This window comes from Myotis brandtii, unplaced genomic scaffold (assembly GCF_000412655.1).
Source record: "Myotis brandtii unplaced genomic scaffold, ASM41265v1 scaffold123, whole genome shotgun sequence".
Taxonomy (NCBI): Eukaryota; Metazoa; Chordata; class Mammalia; order Chiroptera; family Vespertilionidae; genus Myotis; species Myotis brandtii.
The window spans coordinates 10,985,863-11,009,641 of record NW_005354291.1 but is presented as its reverse complement, the minus strand read 5'-3'; the positions used below and the strand labels follow the sequence as shown (position 1 = coordinate 11,009,641).

Sequence of the window (23,779 nt, the reverse complement as noted above, 5' to 3'; positions counted from 1 at the left end):
AACTTTCTTCACCCTGCCATCCTGGTTCCTGCCAAGAGCGTTCACATGAACTCCTTAACATACTAACCCTTACAAGGGTATTTGCATCCTAAAGGAATCTGAGCAGAGAAAGCCATTCTTAATCCAAGAAGATTTGAAATGACAGAATTCCATATACTTCGAGAGTACTTTTTCAGTCTGACACTGTTGTTAAATTTGACCCAATCACGTCTAAATAAATAGGCTCTTCTTTTTGTTGGATATAATGATATCCAAAGAAAACAGAGCAAGCAGTTTCTTCCAAAGATGAGAGGCATTTTCATTAACCACAAAGTGTTTATTTTTCTCTTGTCTCTTCTTAATGGTTTCTATGCAAAAAAAAAAAATAAACTTTCAATGCTAACAGAGAGTCTTAAGTCTTAGTCAATGCAACCCGCTTTGCTAAAGAAAAACTAAAAACGTCTCTTAATAATCTACGTATTGAGTTCTAGAAGCTCACCTGCCATTTGAAAAAATAATGGCCATTGTTAATCTTTATCCTACTTAGATCCTTAATCCTACATGTGCCAACCTGCTTCCTGACCTTGCCCTTGCGTGAACAAATGCCCTTCCTTCCCATGTTACCAAGAAAACGAATGCCATCAGGGGAGGGCACCCTGGACTATGCAAGGATGCATGCATTCTCTAACATTTTCAGTGTCTGAGGGTTATCTTCTTTATGCGGACCTCCACTGGGCCCCAGCATCCCTTCTGCTGACTCTATTCTCCACCTGAATCTTCTCCCCTGTCACCCACCACACTCAAGCCTCCTCTTGTTTGAAAAGGTGCTCCTTTCAGTTACTGTTCTGTTTATCTTCTTCAGTTGCACCAGCTGCCTCTTACTTCCTCATCATCTTTTCTATGGTGAGCCCCTGAGATGCCTCTTCTTGCCACAACTCCAATGGGGCTGTAGACCAAAGTGCCACCGATGACCTTCTAATCAACAAATGAAACAGCCTTTTGCTCAGTTCCCATTCTGTTCTTCCTCTTGAGAAGTCAGACAGTGATGACTAATTCCTCCTGGAAGTTATCTTGGCCATTGGCTCTGAACATTATTATCCTGATATTCTCTTTGCTTCCCTTACTCTCTCTTCTCTGTCTCTCCTGATCCATCTTCCTCCTTCTACTTCAAAGCTCTTTCCAGTCTGGTCTCAGAACTTTTCAATGAGATTCCCCACCGCTCTATATTTTCATCCCCTCAGAGCTTCTGATTCAGTATTCTGATCTATCCACAGTTCCTGGGTGGGCCTTCCTGCATTATATTTTGTACTTATGAGTCTCCATTCCTGCTATTCACTGGGCCAGGTTGGGTCCTGTCAGGTCCATCCAATGTCACCCCCTCTTTCAAGACCTAGTTAAGGAATGACCTAGCCTATCTAGTAATTCCTTTCTTGACCTTTCTTGAACAGACTTCCCCCGCTGATAGCATAGTGCTTATTATTCTGTATGGTTAACTTGGCAATGTAATGTTGCTTTCTTGCTTAAATTCTGTATTACCATGTGTTTGTCTATTCATCCAAATTTTCTCAATAATTTAATTAAATGTTCAGGTAAACCTCCTCAGATATGTTGCTGAGAATAAATATATAAATAAAAAACGTGCTGAAAGCAGATATAATATAGATGAGTGATTGTTACCTCCCCCCAGAAGACATTTTTGATTGTAACAAGAGAGTGGGGGAGGTAAGTAGGTGCTACTGACATCTAGTGGATAGATACCAGAAATGCTTCTAAAATGTCTTATAATGCACAGGCCAGCACCCCACTATAAAGAATTATCAGGTCTCGAATGTCAATAATGCTGAAGCTGAGAAACCCTGATGTAGGTCAATTCTTAAGTTGGAATGCTAGGAACATCATATCTACAAACACAACAATGAGAAAATAATAAATACTTGTTGACTATTTTCTTCAAAGTATCCATGGCTTCTTGTTACTTTTGACGAAAAAGGCAAAGAAATCAATGGCGTCTCAATACTTAATCAGCTGTATGCTGGCTCTTGCTGCCCTGAGAGAGGTGAACCCAGTAACCAGTAATCCATACACAATGTGATTGTTGGAAAATTTGGGAGAAAGCACATCAAAGGGGAAGTCACAGACTATGATCTCTATCTAGACTTACTCTCTTTATGATCTCAACCAATAATATTCCTTTAAGTACCATTGATACCCTGAAGTTTCCCAAATTTATATTTCAAGTCCAACCTTCTCTCCTGAGTTCCAAATGGTTACATCTAACTGACTGCCCAACATTTCCACACATTTGCCTCATATCAGGTAAAATTTAATATGTCTCTGTTAACTCAGTAGCTTAATACTCTCTTGGGACTCTATCCTCCATGCAGTGCCTCAGGAGTCCAGCCTTCTTCAGTCTCTTGTCTCTGCCATCTTAGCCTGAGGCTTCCTCCTCGTTCTTCACACTAGGAGAACACAGAGCCCAAAGGATCGTGGAGAGGTTTCTTCCCACTGCCTCAGCCTGGAACTGGTGTGCACAACCTCTCCCTTGCATTTTATGTGCCAGAACTAGTTAATGGTACTGATTAAAAGAAGGAGGCTAGGGAATGTACTCCTTAGTGCAGCAGAAAAAAGTTGTATGAGATGGAACTGGTGAAAACACGGGAATGTCTCTGCCACCGTGTCTAAAACTGAACTCCTTATCTCCACCCTCAATCTGTTCCTTCTAAGTCATCCCATCTCAGTCAAAGTCAATCACCTTCTTCCCATTGCTCAGGACACAAACCTTGAAGTCATCTTTGACTCCCCTGTTCCACAATTCACATCCAATCCTCAGCACATCCACTGCTATCTTGTCCTTTGTACATCTGGATACTGACAATAGCCTGGTTTCTACTCCTGTCATCATACCAACTATTTTCATTGCAGATGGTGCTCTTTTAAAAACTTAAATTACATCATGCCATCCCTAAGCTCTTCCATTGCTTCACATGCCACTCAGAGAAAAGCTCAAGCTTTTATAACGCCTAGAAAACCCTACACAGTTCATACTCCTCCCTCTCTACATCCTGGTAACTTCCTATCCCTGCCTCGTTTTCTCCACTGCCGCCACCAACGCTGGCCTCTTTTCTGTTCCTTGAACATACAATGCCACTGGCATGCCGCCACCTCAGTTTTTGCTATTCATTCTAAAGCAAATTTCCCCCACCCCCATATTCACAGACTTGTTCCTGCATCTTCAAATCTTTGCACAAACGCCACCTTCTCAGTAAGATCCCCCTGATTACTCTCCAAAAACTGTAGCTTTTCCCACCCACCCAGCTTGACCCCAGAACTTCTTATCCTCCTCCCTGCTTGTTTCATTTTTCTCCTTGCACTTAGTACTATCCAGCGTACTATATTTATTACTGTTCTCTCTCCACTACATATAAGCTCCATTAGAATAACAATGTCTCCATTTTGTCCATCAAGCATTTCCAACACCTAAAACTATGCTTCAAATATAGCTGTTCTCCACCATTATTCACTGAATATCCACTGTCCAAATCTCATTTAAGAATAACTTTAGAACTTGACATAACATTTTACAATCTTATGCTAAACTGAAATTTTGGGGAGGACAGGAATTGTACTTTATATTTTAATCGTTAGTTTAGCAGAGTTCCTGACAGAGAGTGGGGAATCTTTAAACATTTAATTGAATTTGTTGAATTTTCACTCAACTTTCACATATTCTGCTATCTTATAACTGCCTGTTCAAAATATTTACTAATGATGATTGTACAGTTGGTTTGTATTCATGGGGGAATAACTTACGTTTCTTACCCATGATATTTAAAATCTTTGCTCTTTGTTTAAATAAGTTGAGATCAAGGGGAGTTTTAATAGATTCTTTTAAAACACCAAATGTACCGAAGGGTCTGAAAACCATATAAGTTGATCAAAGCAGGTAAAATGCTGTGTTCAGCAGCATGGATTCTGGAATAAGACGATGTGAGCTTGCATTCCATCAGCCCAGCTTTCTAGCTATCACAACCTTGAATAAGATCTCTAAGCTCAGCTTCAGCGTGCTCTCTTTGGACTGGGCTTATGACAGAGCCTGCCACACAGGGCTGCTGTAAGGGTCCATGAGATGAATCCCATAAAGCAGTGGTTGGTGGTGATTGGTGCCTATCCATGAATGCAACTTTAAGTAGTATACGTTATATAATAAAACACTGGTGGCTAATAAGTAAAATGAGTTCAAATGAACGTTACTCTTTATATCAGTGAACATTTCTACTTGCTCTATACCTTGTAGCAGTGGTGGGGAACCTTTTTCTGCCAAGGGCCATTCAGATATTTATAACATCATTTGCGGGCCATACAAAATAATCAACTTAAAAATTAGCCTGCTATATTTGGTCAAACATTTAATTAACTCACCCCTAATGCCTTGGCAGGGCCAAACAAAATGATTTCATGAGCCTTAAATGATCTGCAGGCCGGGCATTTCCCATCACTGCTTATAGAAAAAGTTACATTACTTTCATTTTTCCCATTTCTCAAAGATTATAAGGTGGGTTGAGAGACTGGGTGAAAAATGTGAAGGGACTGAGAAATACAGATTGGTAGTTACAAAGTAGTCACGGGGATGTTAAGTACAATATAGGGAATTTAGTCAACAATATTGTAATAACTATGTATAGTGCCAGATGAGTACTGGAAATATCAGGGGGAACACTTTGTAAAGTATATGCCTAACCATATGCTGTGCACCTGAAACTAATACAAAATAATATTGACCCCTTTTCCCCTCACCTAATATGAGGGGACAGGAGGAGATTTGACTTTGGGTGGTGGGTACATGGTCCTATATACAGATTTTCTGAGTTAGTAATCCACCCACGAAACCTATATGTATGTGTTGACTAATGTCACCCCAATAAAATTTAATTAAAATAATAATAATAATATTGAATGTAAACTGTAATTGGAAAAATAAAATAAAAAATTAAGAAATAAAAAGTGAATTATAATACAAGAAAGATTATAAAAACATGAAATAAACAAATGACATTTCTATCATAAACAGTTGTTTTCATTTTAATGTATAAGGGAGAGTTACTGGACAATTAATATACCACATGTAAGTTGTAAATTTAGATGAAAGACTTTTGGCAACCAAAGATTTCACAGCTCTTATTTACATCTATACTATTCAAACAGAGTGCTCCAAGCTGCTGACAAAGCCCAGGGTCAGCAGGTATGGGGCTCTGGTGCTACCCTCCTCCTTACCAAGTCCATGGCACTAAATAGATATGTTACTTTTTCAGTGAGCCTCAAGGCGGCTTTAGGTCCCTTCTCAACATAGGCAGCTGCTATCAACTGATTAGAGCTGACAGAAGAAAAGGCCAATATTTACATTCTAGAAAATGGTACGTGATAACAAGCCATATTCTGTACAAACTGGGGTTCTCCCTCTCTATATTTATGCGTTCCAAATTTTTTGAAAACATTGTAATAAATTAAATTGTAATTTGAGAAAATCATAGGAGATAATAATTAATGGAATCTTCTTATGAATCCTTACAAAATCATGAAAAATATAAAAATTCAGAGTTTAAAAATATTTAAAATGAAAGAATAAATCTTAATGACTAATAAAAATTAAAATATATTTAATGTATCTACTTTGTAATTTCTCAGTGTAGGTATTCCATTATACAATTGCAAAGTAAAACTGTGATTGGCCACTGAGTTACAGTTCTGAAAATAATGTTAGCTTTAAGCAGAATCCGATTGAGTATGTTGTCTATTTGCATGGTGTAAAAAATACATGCTGTAAACATGATTATTTTGGCGAGTTTAAAGGACAAATTCTTCCAACAGATTTTGAGCCTCAAAAAAATATCTGATTTTGATTATATTTTAATAAAAAATTAAAAATAAAAGTATGCATGCTGCTCAAATTGATTTAGAGTACCTAAGAAAAAAGCAATGGAAGAATAGCATTTCAGGATTTTGATCAAAAATGAAAAAAATGATTTAAACAAACTAATCAAAATGTTTTCTAGCATAGTGTTGAAACACTGACAGAAACTGATGATTCTGAAGCTCTATATCTCTATAATAAGTTGGATGATGTATTTGATTCATACAATAGCTAGAAACCTGCCTAAATGGCTCAGACAGCAGCACAGGTTTTAAAAATGGGATCATGGCTATAGTCAAAGATGATACTATAGAATCTCTCTCTATATAGTATTATATATGGTATAGAGTAATAATTTGAAGCCATTTGGAATTCTAAGGGAGAAATACAGGGCAGAAAGATTAATTTATTAAACTAACTTGAGAATTTTAATATGCATTATTGTTATTAGGTTTTATGCAAGAACATAAATACTATTAATATCTATAAATACATATGAATTTCTAAATGTATTTCTGAAAAAATATAACATGGATCCAATAGATGTGAATGAATTTAGACCTCACTAACTAAAACATGTCATCAATAATATAAGTTAACTGATTCAGTAACAATATTGACCTATGTAGGAATAATCAGGCTCTTAGTATTTAATATTAGGGAAAGTAATCCTACTGTAAACTGCAATTTATTCATTTTACCTTGTTTTACTTAGTAGCAACAAATGTTTTATGGCATAATACATAGTTCCTAAAATTAACAAAAGATATTTTTTTTCCAAACCTCCTCCTTGATGATAAATTGAGGCCAGACTCCCTCTCTCACTTAGATATGAATGAATCAGACCTGAAAAAATATGGTGGCATATTCAACACCACCAAAATAGGACTTTAAAATATCTTGATGTAGAAACCAGAAACACCAATCAGAAAGGATATATGCACCCATATGTTCATAGCAGCACAATTCACCATAGCTAAGATCTGAAAACAGCCTAAGTGCCCATCAGTAGATGAATGGATTAGAAAACTGTGGTACATCTACACAATGGAATACTATGCTGCTGTAAAAAAAGAAGGAACTCTTACCATTTGCAACGGCATGGGTGGAACTGGAGAGCATTATGCTAAGTGAAATAAGCCAGTCAATGAAGGAAAAATACCACATGATCTCACTCATTCATGGATAATAGAGACCATTATAAACTTTTGAACAATAATAGATACAGAGGCAGAGCTGCCTCACACAGATTGTCAAACTGCAGCGGGAAGGCCAGGGAGGGTTTTGGGGCAGGAGGGAGGGGGGTAAGAGATCAACCGAAGGACTTGTATGCATGCATATGAGCATAACCAATGGACATAAGACACTGGGGGGTAGGGGAAGCCAGGGGATTGTCAAGGGCAGGGGGAAAAAAGGACACATATGTAATACCCTTTGTAATACTTTAAGCAATAAAAAGAAAATAAAAGAAAATAAAATATCTTGATGTGTAAGAATTCTTATAGAAGCTATCAAAACAACAAATATTACTCAGTCCTTATTTTAATACATATTTCACAGTATCAAAGGATCTTCTGGTTATTAATATAGATACTGCTATGTATAATTTGATTCATATTTATTTCTATTAATAAGAGCAACTTATAGTTGAAAACTGTAGTAAGCTATAATCGGATATAACTTAAACTGCTTCTAAGTAATTATGAAGTCCTAATACAAAATTTCAGGCAAACATACAAGTTAAATCTTAGTTAATTGCTCACCTCTTAAAATTTCCTAGAATCTCTAATCCAGACGGTAAAATAAGATACATATAAAATGCAGAATACAATGTTTAAGGACCCAACTTTGTTTTGATCACATACTGTTAAACTAATATTACATATTTTATGCAATTTTTAAAAATGTAAGTGAAACATGAATTCATAACTCAGAAATCCATACTTAAAATAACATTTTGGCTATATAAAATTTGTCAGGCTATTCATTAGCATGCCTTACTAACAGTATATAAAAGCTTTTGAAGAAAAGATTTATTGAATAAGTATACAAGGTGAACAAGACCTGCTATTACTCTTAATTAGTTTATAATTTAGTACAGAAGCAAATAAACAGGTAAGACTTTAGTTCTGTGGGTACGTCCTGGGATAGAGGTAAATGCCCAAAGATATGGAAGCATATTGCAGAGGCTAAGAGCATGGGAAAGAAGGAGGCTGTCTGAGTGGCTTGCTCAGAGGGAGTGAAACCCATATTGAGTCTTCAAGATTTACAAATTACCCTGGTGGGGAAGGGGCCCATCTGGAAAGAGGCATTAGCAAAGGCATAAAAACCTCAGAGACCCTGAGAGATTCAGGGAACCAAAAGAAGCCAGAAATAACACTGGTGAGTTTCAGGTAAGCAATTAAGTCTGTGTGCTTTACTACACTCGGGACCTTCTCTTGAGGGCGAGAAAGGGCCTGGGAAGAATATTAAGCAGAACAGTGATATGATCAGGTATGTATTTTAGAAAGACCACTCTAGAACTAATTTAAAGATATTCAAGAGGTAAAATAAAGATCCAAAATAAGGAGCTGAAGCAAAAACAATAGCTCTGAAAGATTAAAAATTAGGAATGGGCTGGACTTTGAGATGGGGATGAAGGAGAAAACATTTGTTGCTACTTGTTTTCTGACTTAACCTAGTCAGTGGCTGATGATGCCACCCACAGAAGTAATAAAACAGAGGAGAAATGGAGAAAAATTGAAAGAGAAGAGAGCTAGTGAGTTCAGTTTTCATCTACTGAACTTATAGATTTACGTACTTTCAGGCAGGGATGTGCCAGAAGGTAGCTGCATATGTAAGAATGAATGCATACTTATTAAAGACTGCCTGAATTCATCAGGTTAATTGTAACAATAGCTAACATTTATTGAGTTGCTACTCTAAGCGAAACATGTGCTAAATTTTCCATATAATTTCTTTCTGTTAACCTCCCCACTCCACAGATGAAGAAAAGTTTAATTAATTCCCCAAAGATTGCCAAGTGTCAGGGATGTTTGATTTCAGAGTTCAATCTCTAAACCACTATACTATGTTGTATCATAAAAAATCCATTATAGGTCTTAGGACCAGATAAAAATGGGTTCAATTCTAATCTCTGCCAGTTAACTATTGTTTGACTGGGCTGCTCTCTATGCACAGTTTCTTTTACTGTAAAATGTTGACTATAGCAATTACATTGCAAGGACATAGTAAGGACTGGAAAGAATATATGGGTAATGCTAGATGGAGTGTATTTGCACAATAAATGACACCAATTATTAGGCCAATGCCTAGAGAAAGAATTCTTCTTTAAGTAAAATAACTATAATCTAAGTGAATTCCCTTTCATCTTATTATGCACTTTCTTTTAATTCTACCCTATTTGTTTTACATCTTAATAAATACTAAGTATCTTTTTTCAAAAAGTTTTGAGACATTAATATACAATGCAAGATTTAAAGTAATTTAAATATTTCATTCAAATAGAAATCATTTCAATGTAAAGGAGATTAATTCTGACTTCTTTGACATTTCTATAGTGATGAATGTCAAGGTAAGAAAACTCAAAAGTGATAAGTCATGTTGACGTTATGAAGAGAGCTTTGGACTTGGAGTCAGAAGACCTGCGTGAAGTCCCAACTCTGATGCTCACCAGCCATGCCAACATGGGGAGATCATTTAACAGTCCCAAGCATCCCTTTGCACATGTGCAAGGTCAAAAGATTGGCCTATATGGTCTTCTATGTCTAATGATGTTGAAGGAGGAAGGATTTTCGATGTTTATAAATTAGAATTATTAATCCATTAACACTTGACACAAACGTTAAGCTCCCTGTGGTTTAAACCAGAAGCACCCATGCTTGATGGCCTAACAAACCACTGCAGAGATCAGCAGCTTCAATAACCCTCAAGTGAAGAGTTCATTGTCAGAAAGGGGAAGAGAAACAGACAGTGAGGATCATCTTTTCTTCTCTTAATATCTCTTCCATTCTCACCACAAATTCAGCAGCTGGGTTCAAGCAGAGAGACCATAAGGTCACCCTAAATTTCTGGTTCTCAAACCTGGCTGCACATTAGCAACAGCAGAAACTTAATTTTTTAAAAAATATATTTTTATTAACTTCAAAGAGAAAGGGAGAGAGAGATAGAAACATCAATGATGTGAGAGAATAATCGATCAGCAACTTCTTGAATGCCCCACACAAGGGATCGAGCCGCAACCTGGGCATATACCCTGACCGGGAATGGAACCGTGACCTCTTGGTTCATAGGCCAATGCTCAACCACTGGCCCGGCATTTAATTTTTTTTTAAATACTGAGCTCAGGACTCTAAAATATCACTAAGAGGAAACCAGTATTTGGTCTAAAGTACTGGGATTCATTTTGCAAAAGGCTGAATGAAGCACTTTGGGTAATAACCTCACTCCAATGTTAAACATAAAAACTTATTATCTTTAACCTCCACTTTATTAAAAACAAAAATTCGTTCTTGAGTGCACACACACCTAGGGTGATTAGCTGGATCAACCATCCCAGACTCTACCTGCTTTAGTTCTGAAAGTTCCATGTCCTGGGAAACCCCTGGGTCTCTGGAAAACTGGGACAGTTGGTCAATCTAACACCACCACCCCTCCCCAGCACCCCCCACACACACTTTTATGTAACCCTCAGTTTGTCAGAACAAAGTACAAATCAACAGCAGTCCTCTCATGAAGCATCACCATTAAGAGGACATCATTATTCACTCAGGTACAAAAATGGTGACATAGACTCTGACACCACAGGATCCATAAACATGCAATAGCATGGGTGACATATCATCCTGCTATCATCCATGCCATGAATAACCAGAATTAAAAAAAATAACTACTTTGAAACCCCAGTCTCCCAATTGCCATTTGTAAAAGGTCAGGCAATTTGGAAGAATAATATCTCTACCACTTGACAGATTGTTTATAGTTTTATGGTTTTATAATTTTTCTTACATTTTGATTCTATGTGAAATTTAATAATAATATATGATGAAATTAAACAATGCTCATGTGTGTATGTGAGGACTCAATTATCATTTCTTTTAAATAAAATAATGGAAAAATTAAATTATCTTGGAATGGCATGTATACTCCAGAACACATATACCTCCGTATTTTAAAACTGAACTCATCAAAGAAATCTTTTCTAAAACCACATTATTATACACAAACACACTGTCCTCTGTTGCCTGATAGAAACATTAGACTCTCAGATCAAATCATGATCACATAAGCAATAAAAAAAAAGGCATCAATCAGCGTAACACACACTTGGTAGGTACACATGTCTCCTTACTTGTGACACCACTAGTTGTCTGTGAACAGAACAGCGTGGACCACAGTTGGCAGTAGTGTGGGAGTATGTGGAAAGACCTCCCATTGACTCCAGTTCCACACAGTAAAGAACTAGTCTCATGGAGACACTACTAATGAGTTAGGAGAAAATGCCAAATATATCTTTTCTAAAAAATCAGAATCTTAGAATGATTGCCAGCAATCTTGCACACTCTTCACTCTGCAAAGAGCTTAGCAAAATAGGAAACCCCTTGAGGACTGTGGTTGCCATCCTTGAAATGAACAATAGGCATGCTAGTAAAATACTTTCTCTTTTTATACGTCTAACATTCAACAACAGATGCACTATCTGAGCACATTTGGAATAAAACTAATAACAGAGATGTATTAAATTCTTTATACTGTCTAAAATATTTAGCAGGATTTCAATTCCCTGGTCTTTCTGGCAGTGGCTTAACAAGTAAGTAGACAGTCAAGGGAGACCACAATCATAAGCAGGAACACCATACATTCCCAAAGGTGTGTTTTACTATTTTAAAAGAGGATTCAAAAATCAACTAAAAATATGTTTTAAAAACTTGCTTTTTACAATATATTCCTTTCAGTATGATTTTGAGTAGTCGTACCTCAACTTTCTTCAGCAAACTTGAGATTGAATTAAGACTTACTGATTGTTCATTTAAGTCCTGGGAGTCTTCCATGGGGTTTTCTCACGTCTCCTGCCACCCCAAGTAGAAGCAGCCTCCTTCGATTAAAAATGGACTATCTAAAGCAACAAGATGGAAAAAAAAGGAGAAAAGTGAAATAGTTACCTTTTCCACTTGTTTGCAAAATTATTAAAACACACTATGATTTATTTACATGATAGCTGGTAATCTGTAGAATTATTTTTAAAGAACAAAATTCATTAATATTGTCCTCATTTTGAAAGAAATAATGATCTTGGAAATCACATCATGGTTAATTTGGGATATGTAAACAGCTACTCAGGACTCCTACACATAATCAAAAATATCTGAGGACAACTTTGGAGACACAGTATGAATAAACACTAAGTCCACTAGTTTGCTGAGAAGTCTGTCATTGAACAACTGATTAATTAAAAATTAGATCTGCATTTTCCATTCATTTTGTAAAGTATATAAAATTGAGAAAATAAGTGTATATTTTAATATGACAGCTTTTTTAATTGAGGAAAATGTATCTGAATTAACAGATGATTATTATTCAGTTCTAAAGAATATAATGTTATAAAATACATTCTCAATTTTAAAAAGAGAATAAAATAAGATTATTATGATAAAGACAATATCATAAATATACAGGTTTGGCACAAGTTGGTTTATAGTTTTTCATATGGAAAATAATACAATAATTAATAAATAATAATACAAGAAAAACTCTGTTTCATGTACTCACAACTATAAACCTACATTTGTCCCACCCTGTATATGAGAAGGACCACTGGTCAGTTAACTATGGTAATACAATCAGTTTACTATTCAAAAAAAGTTCATCTTTGCTCTATACCATACATTGAAAATTTTCCCAGCAACATAAAGTTTAAAAAATCTCTAGAAAATAGGCATATCTATTTTTTTAAATTCTCAGATAGAGGAGGATTTTATAATAGAAGCGATGGATATAACACACACAAAAATAAAAACAACTACTAGTATGCCCTTGAATACACACACACAAATAATAATCAAAATTAAGGTACATGAAAATATCCCTGGTGACCAGGACCACTCCAGCTCAGGCTCACCTTGGACATGGAGCACATGGTAGTGATGTAAGTCACCAGTCTAACTGATGCTGACCTGCTAAGACTCCACACTGGCCTGACTCTCATGCCCTTCCTCTGTTCTCCCAGATGGAATTGTGGCTACTCATCTTTAAAATCATTTTCTCCCCACTACCTGGACAGCAAATTAGCTAAGTACTCTCCTGAAGTGGAGACTCTGATGTTTCTTTTTATTCTAACAGATAAATGGGTAAGATGGATAGTAAAACACAAAGGGAAGGGACAATAGATTCAGCTACATAAAAACAACACAAAAACTTTGCATTTCTGAATACATAAAAACAGCCCAAAAAGTAAAAGGACACCATACATAACAGAAAATATCTTCAATATATATTATAAATGTGATGCTGGAAACAAAGAAATCAGTAAGAAAAAGTTTAAGGACCTATTAAATAATTAAGCAAGAATATGAAAACACAAATCATTATAAGAAAATAGAAACAAACAGTAAACAAACATATGGAATAGTCTTCACTCTCACAATTCAAAAAATATGTAAACTTAAGCAACAAATGTGCATTTTGGATTACTGTATACATATCAATACCAAAGCATTTAAACATTAGTACCCATTGTCAGAAAGGATACAGTGCAAAAAATGGTGTCCTCATTCAGTTGCTGGTGATTAAGATACAGGTTAGGGAAATAGGAAATATATTTTCAGAGGATAAAGGAATGTTGCAAAATAAGGGGAAAGAAAGAGGGGGGCACCACATGGGTTTTGGCCTTGCAGAGTGAACAATGAGGAAAGCAAGGGGGTCCTAAATTTAGAAAGGGTCCAATTAGAAAAGGTCATATTCAGACAAAGAGCTGCAGCCTTTATAAATCCGGAGACAAAGAGACTCGGCAGATTTCAGATTTTACAGATTCAGATTATTTAGATTTTTGCCCCATTAGAGAGAGAGAGAAAGTAGGCTTTTCCCATTTGGGGGCCCCTCTCCAGGGGACCCCTTTCAGGACACCCCTGCCCAGATGGAGTTTGTATATGCTTCCAATAAACTTCCACATTTTTATTAAAGATATCTGTTATCGGGGGGAAAAAGCAAAAAAAGATATCTGTTAGTCCACAAATTTATTCTTCATTTTCATTGGACAAGAACCCATGAGAAGAGAAGTCTGCACCTTGAATCCCACGTTTCAATAATATCAAGTTGTCTAACACTTTTAGAAAGCAATCTGTCACTGCATTTTAAATGCTATAAATATGTTTAAACTCTTTTATCCAAAATTAACTGTTCTAAGAAGTAAAATTCCCCTACAAAAAGTCACCAGGTATTCACTAGTTTTATTCATAATAAAAACTGAAAACAGTCTTGTCTTTACATTGGATTGATTAAACAAATTATGGTCAACCATTTTAATATAATGTTATTTAATGATTCAAAAGGATAATTATTAAAAATGGAAGGGTGAAAATTATTGTGTGTTAAGTGAAAAATAAGAACAAAATGTTAGCTATGCTAACACTAATGTACATGAATTTGAATACTGCTTAAAAGGCAATTTTTTTAAATATATTTTTTATTTATTTTTTACAGAGAGAAAGGGAGAGGGATAGAGAGTTAGAAACATCAGTGAGAGAGAAATATCGATCAGCTGCCTTCTGTACACCCCCAATTGGGAATGTGCCCACAACCAAGGTACATGCCCTTGACCGGAATCAAACCTGGGACCATTCAGTCCGCAGGCTGGTGCTATATCCACTGAGCCAAACCAGTTAGGGCAAGGCAATTTTTTTAAATAAAATGATCAAGAATACTACATTTGGTTTGATGTACTTTGATTATTGTTTGCTTTATGTTGTCTATGCAATAAATAAAATTTTTCTCACTAAAATACAGCAGGCATATAGTAAGTAATATCAAATGATGCTAACATGATTTAACAAGATCAGTTAAAAATATAAATATTATAGTGAAGATGAATTTTCTAGGTAGATGAACCTCCAAATGGTCTCTGTGGCTTCTTCTATGTCAGTGGTTCTCAACCTTCCTAATGCCATGACCCTTTAATACAGTTCCTCATGTTGTGGTGACCCCCAATTCCATTGTTACAAATTGAACATAATTAAAGCATAGTGATTAATCACAAAAACAATGTAATTATATATGTGTTTTCTGATGGTCTTAGGCGACCCCTGTGAAAGGATCCTTTGGCCCCCAAAGGGGTCATGACCCACAGGTTGAGAACCACTGTTCTATGTGGATTAAATCTCAAAGCCAGAGTACTTTCTTTAAGGGTGGGAACTCTTTTTTTTTTAATCTTTATTGTTGAAAATACTACTGATGTCCCCTTATTCTCCCCATTAACCCCCTCCAGCCTGCCCCCACCCTAAGCCTTGACCAAATTATTGACTTATGTCCAAGGGTTATGCATATCCTATCTAATAAAAGAGTAATATGCAAATTAACTGTCACTCCATCACAAAGCTGGCAGCGCCCATAGCCACAAGATAGTGGTGCCCTGTCCCCTCAGCCCCTCTGCTGAAGTGTTCACACCTGTCAGCCTGGCCAGGGGTCATGGGGCCAAGCAGAGAGGCAGGATCCACCCACTCTGGTAGTGGATAAAGCATCGCTGCTCTGCTGCCTCTAGAGTGTCTGCGGCCAGCAGGGTCTGCTTGACCATCGCTGCAGCAACCTGCACAGGTTGAGAACCACTGTTCTATGTGGATTAAATCTCAAAGCCAGAGTACTTTCTTTAAGGGTGGGAACTCTTTTTTTTTTTAAATCATTATTGTTGAAAATACTACTGATGTTCCCTTATCCTCCCCATTAACCCCCTCCAGCCTGCCCCCGCCCTAAGCCTTGACCAAATTATTGACTTATGTCCAAGGGTTATGCATATATGCATTTAAGTTCTATGATTAATCCCTTCCCATCACCCACCCACCCCCCAAGGGCACTCTTGATTTTGTTTACTAGTGTTATCTGTAGTGCCTAGCTCAGTGCCTAGCAAGCATTAGGAGTTTAATAAATAAATAGCAATTGATGAATTACACAATTAATGGTGGATAAAATCATGCATAATGTATCTGATGATGTCAAGGAAAAAAGTTAACAGCCAGGTAATTTAACTTTTGAAAATTCTGTCTTAAATATGTACTTATTTTTTAAAAAATTCTGTTTTGTCCTACATTTTTCAAGTACATAACTGACTTCATTTTACTTTTCACTTTGTATAAAGGCAGTAAGAATAAAAAATTGGGGGACATTTTATTTGCTAAATGAGAATACTTTAAACTTTCAGAAAATTCAATATTGAGAATTAGTCCACCAGATATTTTCCTACTCAAATGACCTAATAATAAAATACTTATAATAAAATTATTAATGAAACCATTCTAACCAGTTGTTAACTTAACAACATAGCATGCTGATTTAGTTTCCTAGGGCTGCTGTAAAAGAAATAAATTGGGTGGCTTAGAACAATAGAAGGTATTCTCTCAGTTCTGAAAGCAAGTCCTACATTAAAGTGTTGGCAGGTCCATGCTTCCTCTGGAGGTGTTGTAGGCAGTTAGATAGACACAAGTAGATCAAGGACAATGTGTCAGGTACAGAAGGTCACCAGGGTGGAAAGCGCCAGGTGCCTAGCAACGGACAATCAATTGTAGGGTGGGGCCTCCCCCCCAGGGTGACTTTTCCTCCCCTAGCATATCGCTGGTGAAGCGATTTGGACCCCCTGACCTTTCCATCCTAGAGACAACATTTATGCCTTTGTATTTCAGCTCCAGGCGCAGATAAGCAATAAAACCAGCCATAGCTGATGTCAGGACCAGCTGCATTGAATGACTCCTTGCCCTGCAGGCCAATCAATCAGTGGAGACCATAACCCTGAAAGGACACACCTGGAAAGCTGCTGAATATTCTATTAAGATCTTCTCCTGGGACCTCCCCTAAAATCTCCACCCTTAAAACCCCTAGGATGGAGGACCCAGTGTGCTCTTCCTCCCAAGCCTTTCCCGTTCCTTTTCCCCTCCCCCTCCTTGCCCTTCCTGCCCCAGACACATTACCATTAGCTTCCTCACTCCCAAGCTCCAAGGGTCCTTCCGTTACCTCCATAACTCATTTTCTAAGCCCATTTCTTCTAGGAATTACTTCTTCTACCTCTGTAATTTACCAAATAAATGTTCTCTTAAGTTTGGGTCTGGGCTCTGAATTCTTTCTTAGCCAGAACCCAAGTACCAGGTTGCTGAACCCAGGTTTAGTCTGACCCCACCAGTCAGACACCTGGTGCCATTCCCGCTGCCTACAACAAAGGCTCTAGAAAAGAATGCTTCTTTGTTTCTTCCTAGTATCTGATGTTGGCTGACAATCCATGCATCCCTTGGCTTGTGGGTGCATCACTTCCATCTCTGCCTCTATTGTTGCATGGTATTCTCCCTGACCACCTCTTCACATGGCCTTCTTCTATGGGTGGGTGTCTCAGTGTCCAAAATTCCCTCTCCTTACAAGTATACCAGCCATTGGTTTAGGCCCAACCTAATCCAGTAACAACTTATCTCAACTTGGTTATAACTGCAAAGACCCTATTTCAAAATAAGGTCACATTCACAGATGAGAGGGTTAAAACTGGAGCATATTGTTTAGGGAACACAATTCAACCCACAACACATGCAGTTATCACACTGAAATCATTTTAGGATGGGATCAAGATTTCAATGTAATATTACCAGAAAGGATGAACAAGAATTAAAATAAGAACACTGAGCAGGGAAGAAGTCATCATTTTCTTACAAGGCCACCAGGGCACTGGTAATCACTCAAGTGAAATTAAGTCTTCAGGAAAGATATTGGAGCATAAGAGCATTAAGCAAGCACTAGCCTTGTTAGGTCAACCACCAGTTGAGAATCTATTTAATGTTCCAGTTGGGGAGCTATTTGCATCAATGTTCCATGTTACAACATAATACTTTGCTTTATAGTTCCTTAAAATTGAGATTAATTGTTACTTAGTTTAACATTTTTATGGTAACATGAATTTCTTTCTTTGCCAAACACACTAAGGTACTAAAATATTATGAGCCCAGTGATTTTATATGATTGAACCAAGTAAAACTACCTAGGCTAATTGCAGACACGGTATTATTTTACATCATAATTTAGCAATGGTTGTTATGCTAAATCCTTTAACGTTAAGTTTTCACAAAAATATGAGAAAAAGACAAGAACACTCTCAGAATCAAGTAAGAGAAGTATTACTTAATAATAAAGATATAAAATTAAGGAATAATAGTAACCTCATGCTGTTTTATAGGCCAATAATCTAGTTCCCAGCTCTATTTCAAGACCATTCCTTCGGAAAAGGTGAATTTAAAGCAGGAATAATAGCAATCTCACACATTCCATGTTTGATTATTTCTTCCACAGTTAGGTTTTCAATATACAAGAAACTGACTGAATCCTTTCTTTTAACCCTACTTTAAGATGAACTGTAAACTCTTCTCTTAGAAAATTAGAATTGTTCTAATTCAAATATATAATGAGATCTATACATCAAAATTCAAAAAGAATTCTCAGAAATGGAATGCAGCACTTGGGCTTGGTCCAGGTGGTGGAGACAGCAAGGGACCCTGTGCCTTGAAGAAAGGGATGTTTGTAGAGTTTGTGTGAAGTAGCCCGTTCCTCTGTGTTTCTAATCAAACCTTCCATGAAAAGATTGCCCAGGGTGCTTTCCTCTGCTGAAGAAACGTGAAGGTGAAGGGGGAGCTCTCTGTGCCAGAGCTGGCGAGGGACAAGGACAGAAGCTACACGTGGAACACTACACCTGTCTCTGGATTATGTAGACAAACAGCACAGCCTTCTGCTGGTCATTAAAGCCAGACATCTGGGCTTTGTCACTGACTCCTTGCCCACTCCTCTCCACATTCGATGAATTACCAAGTTGTATCAATACCTCATAGAGATCCCTCAGATCATTCCATGCTCCCCTCCTCACTGCTACTGCAGTAGTTCAAGCCATCATCACCCCTGACTGGACTGGAGTGACAGCCTCCTAAGGGTCACCTTTCCTTCAGTCCTGTTCCCTGGACCTGATTTTTCTGTTTTCTTTTTCCTTAAATTCTTTATTGTTGAAAGTATTACATATATCCCCTTTTCCCCCATTGTCCTCTCCCAGCCTACCCCTGTACCACCACCCCCACCACCACCATTGCCTGTGTCCATTGGTTATGCTTGCTTATATGCATACAAGTTCTTTTTGGTTGATCTCTTAGCCACAACTACCCCACACCCCCAGGCCTTCCCTCTAAGGTTTGATGGTCTGTTAGATGATTCTGTCTCTGGATCAGTTTATAATGTTCATTATATTCCACAAATGAGTAAGATCATGTGATATTTATCTTTCTCTGACTGGCTTATTCACTTAGCATAATGCTCTCCAGTTCCATCCATGCTGTTGTAAATGGTAAATTATTTCTTTTTTACAACAGTGTAGTATTCTATTGCGTAGATGTACCAGTTTTTAATCCACTCATCTGGTGATGGGCACTTAGGCTGTTTCCAAATCTTAGCTATTGTAAATTGTGCTGCTAAATTGTGGTGTTTCTGATATCTTGGGATATATTCCTAGAAATGGGATCACTGGGTTAAATGGGAGTTCCACTTTTAATTTTCTGAGGAAACTCATACTGTTTTCCACAGTGGCTGCACCAGTCTGCATTCCCACCAGCAGTGTACAAGGATTCCTTTTTCTCTGCATCCTTGCCAGCACTTGTCCTTAGTTGATTTGTTGATGATAGCCATTCTGATTGGTGTGAGGTGGTACCTCATTGTCATTTTTATTTGCATCTCTTGGATTAGTGACTTTGAGCATTTTTTCATATGCCTCTTGGCCTTCTGTATGTCCACTTTTGAGAGATGTCTATTTTAGGTACTTTGCTCATTTTTTACTAGAATGTTTATCTTCCTTTTGTTGTTGTATGAGTTCCCTATAAATTTTGGAGATTCAACCCTTATCAGACGTCAGATTGGCCAACATGTTCTCCCATGCACTGGCTCTCTTGTTATTTTGTTGGTTTCTTCTGCTGTGCAGAAGCTTTTTGTTTTGATGTATTCCCATTTGTTTATTTTCTCCTTAGTTTCCATTGTCTTAGGAGATGTGTCGGTAAACATATTGTTATGAGCTATATCTGATATATTGCTGCCTATGGATTCTTCTAAGATTTTTATGGTTTCCCATCTTATGTTTAAGTCCTTTATCCATTTTGAATTTATTTTTGTGCATGGTGTAAGTTGATGGTTTAGTTTCACTTTTTTGCATGTATCTGTCCTGAACCTCATTTTTCAAAGTGAGGCCAGAGGGATAGTTTAAAAATAAAGATTGATTGTATTCTCTCAAAACAGTTCAGAGCTTTAGCCCATCCTTAAGATAAACGTAATTTTTTAAAATATATTTTTATTGATTCAGAGAGGAAAGGAGAGGGAGAAAGAGATAGAAACATCAATGATGAGAGAGAATCATTGGTTGGTTGCCTCCTGCACACTCCACACTGGGGATCGAGCCCAGGCATGTGCCCTGACTGGGAATCGAACCATGACCTCCTGGACAATGCTCAATCACAGAACTGCACCGGCAGGCTAAACCAGTAATTTTTAATCAATCTGACTTGCAATTGAGACAGTGTCTATCAGGGTACCCCTCTGGCAAAGTGTCCTGTCAAGGGCAGCCAGCACTGGGGTGTTTTGCTCCCTGGAGCCGCTGTCTGCAGTGGGAGTTCTGAAAGAGAGTTCCACCTTCCTCCTCCCCCTGTCCCTGTTCCACTGTCCTTGCCATTCCCCACCCTTCACCACCATCTGAGAGCCTTGTAGCCAAAGCCTGGGAACTGCACAGGAGTCTCCTGTGAGGGTGCACACATAGTAGAGGATATGCTTGCTTCTTGCTGCAGTGCAAAGAAAAAAGGGGGGAGAATACACTCCCCCACCCATGTTCCAAATGTCTAGTGTCCACCTAGGGAATGATGTAAAGATTGCAGGCTGCCCCAACTTCTGTTCCAGCCCCTCTACAGACCCTGAATGGATCACCCTAACTTAACCTCTGGCACAGCCCCCTTTTAACTTAGGTGAGGGCTTTCAGCAATCTACATACACATGCAAAGTTTCCTGGACTCTATAATTAAGAATAATCAATCTATTGTTTGACTTTCAGGTTTAAAAACTGCCAAGTAAATTTTCAGAAACATATTGTGTCCAAAATTAAGGTCTGCTCACATGGAAGTAGATTATACACATATAATAGACATCTATTACATTGATCCATATCCAGTGTGCAACCCATGAGATTCCCCAGATCTTTTCCAATTATACCAAATTAATTATATCAAATGACTCATCACAATCCCTTTTTATTGCTTAAGATATGGGCCCGGGAAAGTATCAGGCTAGTTCTCCTTCAGTGGCAAAATGCCTAGATATAAAACTTGGGAGCTCTTTACAGCCATGTGGAAATAGCTGGTGTACTAGGGAGAGATGACAGAAGGGAGCTGACCCAGAAAGTAGAGCAAAAGCAAGGATGGCAAGAAACTTCTGGCAGAATTTAAGGACCTGGATCTTGTTACTTCTGAAGTCTCTACTGTTTCTATGCTCTTCCTGCTGTTGGTTGTTTCATTCCTCCTTGGATTCAATGCACTATCCTCATCGTCTTCAATTAATTCTCTCCTTCATTGAACATATTGCCTAACCTAAAACTGTAACTGTATAGGAAGTCTAACAACTTATATTCTCCTTACATTATTGAGAACTTTTTATATCTGGGATCAGCTGTCAAGAAGGGCATTGCTTTCATGACCGGTGCACCAACTTATCTACACCACCCTCCAAATTTCATTAATGAGTCTGAGAAGCTGGGTCAGGCACTGGCTGCTTCCAACAGCTCAGGCAGCATGCCAGAGAGGGAAGCCAAAAGCACAAAGAACACCTAGCTCCAATTCTGTGGCCAACTGTTCAGAAAGGTGGACATGGGCATTCTTTGACCACGCATGTGACTCTCTTCCCTGCTTGTACAAAAGGAAAATAGCAAAGGTGTCCAAGAAACAGATCTGGGTGAACAGCAATGAGCATTTTGCTTTACTTCAATTCCCTTAAATGGAGCCAAGCTACAAACTAGATGCTGAACTATTTTTGATCTGTTTATAAAGACAGAGCATGTTCTTTTGCAAAATGGTGCATTTAGTTCAAAATGTTTAGTAGTAATGGGGTTAATTTCTCATGCTAAACAATTATAACAAGCTCAATTTCATGATAATCATTTTGGTCATTAATGATAGTTTCATTTGATGGCAACAAATTTCCTGGACTTATAAGTTATGTTTCTTGGTTTTTGACAAAAAGGGCAAGCCAATGTTTTCTATTGTGTTCGTGTTTGCTAATTGTTGATGGTTGGCTAGTTATCCTAGAAAACATAAACACAGTTATAACCAGACGATCCCTCAGAAAATTCTGAGACAATACTGAGCTTGAGCAACTTTTCTTATTCCTCCAAGTACTCAGGCCTACCCTGCAGACCAACTTCCCTTCACATCTGCTGCCCCTATCACTCCTTCCAGCCTATTTCACAATTATATTTCACAATGCATACTGAGCATTTTTTCTTTTTATATTCTTAAAATTTACATTATTACCTTTTGTATTTTTCCCACAAAAAAAGGATCCTATATAAAGTCATGTGCCCTCCCTTTATACGAAACATTATACATTTTGTTATGACAATACATGTCTTTTGAATACAGTATTTTAATTATATTTCATTATGGTGGTCATCTTTGTATCCAAATCTTTGTTCGAGTATTCAAGTTGTATATCAGCATTATGCTACACTTATTTAAAAATTTTTGTTGAATTTATTGGGGTGACATTGGTTAATAAAATGATCTAGATTTCAGGTGTACAATTCTATCATACATTGTCTGTACTAGTATATTATATTGTGTGTTCACCACCTCAAGTCAAGTCTCCTTCCATCACCATTTATCCCCCACTCCCTTTACCATTTGGTAATCAACATACTGTTGTCAGTGTCTAATCTATGAATTTTGTTTGTTTGTTTTTGCTTAAGCAGGTAGAAACTCTGCTTTTATATTTGGCTCTTCATATCTGAATTAAAACATTTTTCACTATAGAGTAAAGCAGTACCTATGCAATTTCTTGTGAAACTATAGTGATTTTTAACTCTGCTCACCTAAGAATATTACACTCACCTGTGATTTCCAGGAGCTACACTGACTGACTATATTTAAATAGTAGCCAAAATTCATCAGGTTTTTTTTTTTTACCAATTCTCTGAATTCACATAGGTTTGTAACAAGGAACAAAATCTTAAGTCATTAGCATTTACCCTTTTTAGTTTGCTATTCTACATAATATCAAAGTTGTGATTGGTTTCTCAATGTTGTGAGATTGATGCTGCCAATAACACAATTATAGATAGGCATGTGAAAGAGAAGGGACATGTTTTGAAAAAATAAAACATGAGAGAGGATGAGTATTCAGAGTTCATGGGACAACAATTACTTGCTAAACTCTCCAGAGAAGAGGTTGAGGACAGATGGCATCCCTATAGTCTTTGGATTCTCTTTATAGGATGCCGTGCTGGGGGAAAGCACTAGATACTTTTCCTCGTTTGAAGTTACTTGTGGCACCAGCTGTTCAATCAAAAAGTGAGGAGTTCTGAATTGGTTATTACTAATATTTTGATAGCCTTAAAGTGCAAATAAAAATGGCACATCTGATGTAACTGCAATA

The 23,779-nt window shown here is 37.4% G+C and overlaps 1 protein-coding gene across 5 annotated transcripts in view; it reads right to left on the bottom strand.

Annotated features, from left to right (window-relative positions):
• EYA4 (EYA transcriptional coactivator and phosphatase 4) overlaps positions 1-23,779 on the bottom strand; it is a 233,608-nt gene that overhangs the window by 189,901 nt on the left and 19,928 nt on the right. For all 5 annotated transcript variants that reach the window (XM_014533835.1, XM_014533834.1, XM_014533837.1 and 2 more), the window contains exon 2: positions 11,905-12,002. In XM_014533835.1, coding sequence (XP_014389321.1) covers positions 11,905-11,937 — 33 coding nt within the window. In that variant the 5' untranslated portion in view covers positions 11,938-12,002. The remainder of the gene's footprint in view (positions 1-11,904; positions 12,003-23,779) is intronic.